Raw genomic sequence first — 4025 nt, forward strand, 5'->3', positions numbered from 1 at the left:
TCCCCCCCCCCCACCCACCACCACGACCTTCCCTCCTTACAGGTCTTATACGACTGTGTCACCCGGAGGGCTCCGGCATGCAGTCCCTCATAGGAATTTTGTACCTGCCCTATGTTGAAATTAGAGTAAGTAAATGTATGTCTTCTGTATGTGGAAATTAGAGTAAGTGATTGTGTGTCTGCTGTGTGTGGAAATTAGAGTAAGTGATTGTGTGTCTGCTGTGTGTGGAAATTAGAGTAAGTGATTGTGTGTCTGCTGTGTGTGGAAAGTAGAGTAAGTGATTGTGTGTCTACTGTGTGTGGAAAGTAGAGTAAGTGATTGTGTGTCTGCTGTGTGTGGAAAGTAGAGTAAGTCGTTTCATCCTCCAACAAGACATCACTTCTCTTTGTTCTACAATAAGTAAAATCATCTTTATTTTATTACACAATTCCTGATAGGCAAGATATATTTTGCCAGGCAATTTCTTATTTTTATTTCAATCCTGATATATTCAGTGGGTAGTTAGCAGGTGCTCTGGTGTGGTTTGCTCCTTCTTTTCTTTAAAAACACATCTGTCGTCCTCATCTCTCCTCCTTTTTTGTTGTGTTTGTTATTCTCATGTAGCACCTCTCATTTTCGACACTTATATGACCTAATTGTGTTGCAAGTGCCATAAAACGCTGACTGAAACATAAATCTGAAGATGATTCCTTTTACGTTCAACTGTGTATTTTTGTGCATGTATTGATTTTTGTGTCTTCAGAAATATGTCCTGGAAGTGATCTCAGACTTATTCCGTCTCCCTCTGCCAACTTGGACCGATGACTTTGTCACAGCTTTCAGCAGTATTGGTAAGACAGTGCTGCCTTATGCTGACAAAACGCCGTTTCTTGCTCGCAGCAGTGTCGAGATGTACTGGCGTTTTGTCAGCGTAACCATTTTTAAAAAAAATGTTCTTCCGAAATTTGAATTCTAATTTACTAAAACACTTGTCAGTTTCACTTTGATTGATTTTTTCACACAAGTAGGGTAACTGATCAGGCTATTGGTTTAGCAAATTTTAAAAGATTGGCACCAAAAAAAAATTAAAAATAACGTTTTGTCTGCCCTTTAGCATATTGAAAAAATTTGATGTCTAAAACGAAAAAAAAAACCCGTTTTGCCAGTTCAGGGCAGAGCAGTGCCCTTAACTGCGTCAGTGTATTTTGTCTTTGTCTTTGTTGTGAGCAAAATAAGTTATTACGATGTTTTTTTGTGTGGACCAGAGTCAGATGGAGTTGTTTATTTCTTGCAACAGCAATAATTCTTGTAGCTTTGATTATTTTACCTCTATGCCTTTCCTTCTGGTGGGTCCTACAGCTTTTCTTTTCCTCTGTTGTTTCTGTCTGTCTGTGTCTTTCTGTCCCTCTCTCTCTCTCTCTGTCACACATATCTCACAAATACCCTGTGGATGGTAGGGGGGTGGGCCACAAGTGGGTCCTACTTCCTTTCTTTCCTTTTGTTGTTTCTGTCTCTCTTTCCCTGTCTGTCTTTCTGTCTGTCTTTCGTACTCTTTACATTCACTAAACGACCGTTTTTTATGTCAATGTGCTTCTCTCTGCTCTCACAAACAAACAAAGAAACAAATGTGGGTGGTTGGTGGGTGCTCTGGTGTGGTGTGCTTCTTTCCTATCAAACGGCTATCATCTTTATCTCCCCTCCTTTTTTGTGTTTGTTACTGTCTTGTAACACCTCTAATCTTCGGCACTTATATGACCTTATTGTGCTGCAAGTGCCTTAAAACTCTTAGTAAAACTAGAAAAGAAAGAAACAAAACTTTCCTGTGTTGTGTTTCAGACCCCAGTGAGATGAAGGACGTGTGGAAGTTGACGGAAGGATTTGTGGCGGAGGAAGGTCGCGCCATTCTGCCTCACATATCTCACACCAGGTTTGTTCTCCTTTGACCGACCTCGCCGTGAGGAGTTTCACAGACTTTCGTTATCTTTGTGTGGGTAGTTGGAGGGTGTCAATGGTAATCCTACTTCTTTACTCTTTCTCTGCTGTTTCTGTCTGTGTTTCCTTGTCTCAGCACTAGTTGGATGGTTGGAGGGTGTCACTGGTAATCCTACTTCTTTACTCTTTCTCTGCTGTTTCTGTCTGTGTTTCCTTGTCTCAGCACTAGTTGGATGGTTGGAGGGTGTCACTGGTAATCCTACTTCTTTACTCTTTCTCTGCTGTTTCTGTCTGTCTTTCCTTGTCTCAGCACTAGTTGGAGGGTGTCACTGGTAATCACTCTTCTTTACTCTTTCTCTGCTGTTTCTGTCTGTCTGTCTTGCCTTTTCTCAGCAGTAAATACAGTCAAACGTACTCTAGCAGCCACCAGTCCAAGACAGTCACCTGTACAAATGACCACTCCCCCCCCCCCCCTCCTTAATATTTTTTCTTTATTGCAGTGACACTGTCCAGAACATCCACCTGTTTAAGACAACCGCTTCTCTCCTTGTCATTTGGTCATCTTGGAAAATTTTGATATTGATTTTGTTATTGTGTAAAAATGTGATTCTTGTTACTCAAGTCCTCATGGTGTAGTACAATTCATGAACTCTTTGATTTTTTTGTTCTTTTCTTCCTTGCCCAGGCCCAATCTGATAGAGAACCATCTTGCCTTGTTACTGTCTGCCTGGCTTCACGCTGGCCTCTGTGAGGTACGTTTCTTGTCCGTGAAAAATTGTTGCCTGTGTTTTACATAAATGGTTGGACGCAGGACTTTGACAAATGCCTAATGACGTAATATATGTGAGGCGTGCTGACAGAATGAGTTACTTCTCGCAATCCACGAATGGAGATATTTGCCAAAAATTGGCACTACAGTCAAATTTGTAGATTTTCTATTGACGCTGTTTTCTTTAACTAGAACCTGTCTTTTATTATTTCATGCTTACAAATTTTAAAACCTTCACCTATAAGTGTGATGTATCTATTTTCATAAGACTTAAATTGGAGAAGTAACTCACTTTGTCAGCACGCTTCACATAGCGCTACAAAGTTCTATCAGCTCATTGCCTAGTTTTGAGAAATTTGATGTAAACATTTTGGAGTTTCACAGCTTGTTAAGCTTTTTCTAATGCAATTCTTTGCATATCTTGTTAACTACTCCGAATAATCTTACGATTTTGATAGAGCAGATAGAGCATTTAATTTCTGATCTCATAGTGTAAATGACTGAAAACGGCCAAAAATGTCAGATGAGACTTTGTAATTTTGAGGTAGCGATGTATTATGTGAATATTAATACATAAATACGTGCATGCTAAAACCCAGAGATATGCTACAAGCACGCCATTGCTGGTTGCCTGAGTTCAGTACCCTGTTGTTTTAGCGAGGTTTTATAATGTCTGGCTCAAGAACACATCCCGGTGACCACTTGCCTGACTCCTAGTCTCTGGAGAGAGTTATGCCGGGGCCCTCTTTTTGGTACAAAACATACGTGTCGCGATGCGGCGGAATCAGGCGCTCGTCAATTTTGGGACGTATAGAGTTATTGGTGTCATCTTAAAGCTTGTTCATTTGTCTTGCTTTTGACCAAAAAATTTACTCATTTGTCATGAACTAGCAGGGCCCCCTTTCGATGAAAGGAATGATAGGTGCATTCACATCAACTGAAAGTCATTGGCCTACTATATTTACACTCTACTGGAATGAAGCAATAAATCTTGAGAGAAGGTCTAGATTTATACTCTCCAAACAACAGTGCGCACTGCTAGTGAACGGAAACCTCATTTGTTTACAATGGCGATTTAGAAGTCCGACTTTCCCGAGAATAGATCTAAACGAAACTAATGAAAAACTGAAAATTAAACTACAGTGACTTCAGTCTCCTCAATAAAACTGTGCACCTTTTAAATGATTCTGAACCACCATTAATTTTGTCAAATTCGAAAGTTAAGTGGTTCGGAAGTTTTAGGCGGCCGAAGTGACGAACTTTCACAAATATAATATACTAGCTGGGCCCCCTTTCGATGAAAGGGATGATCGGTGCTTTAATATAAGCTAAAAGTCATTGGCCT

General features: G+C 40.3%; 1 protein-coding gene across 1 annotated transcript in view; it reads left to right on the forward strand.

Moving 5' to 3' along the window:
• Window positions 1–4025, forward strand: part of rictor (RPTOR independent companion of MTOR, complex 2) — a gene marked incomplete in the record, with an annotated part of 40726 nt that overhangs the window by 9738 nt on the left and 26963 nt on the right. Inside the window, 3 exon segments of the mRNA NM_001280846.1 lie at window positions 743–830; window positions 1816–1906; window positions 2597–2663. Coding sequence (NP_001267775.1) covers window positions 743–830; window positions 1816–1906; window positions 2597–2663 — 246 coding nt within the window.

This window comes from Aplysia californica, unplaced genomic scaffold (assembly GCF_000002075.1).
Source record: "Aplysia californica isolate F4 #8 unplaced genomic scaffold, AplCal3.0 scaffold00754, whole genome shotgun sequence".
Lineage (NCBI taxonomy): Eukaryota > Metazoa > Mollusca > Gastropoda > Aplysiida > Aplysiidae > Aplysia > Aplysia californica.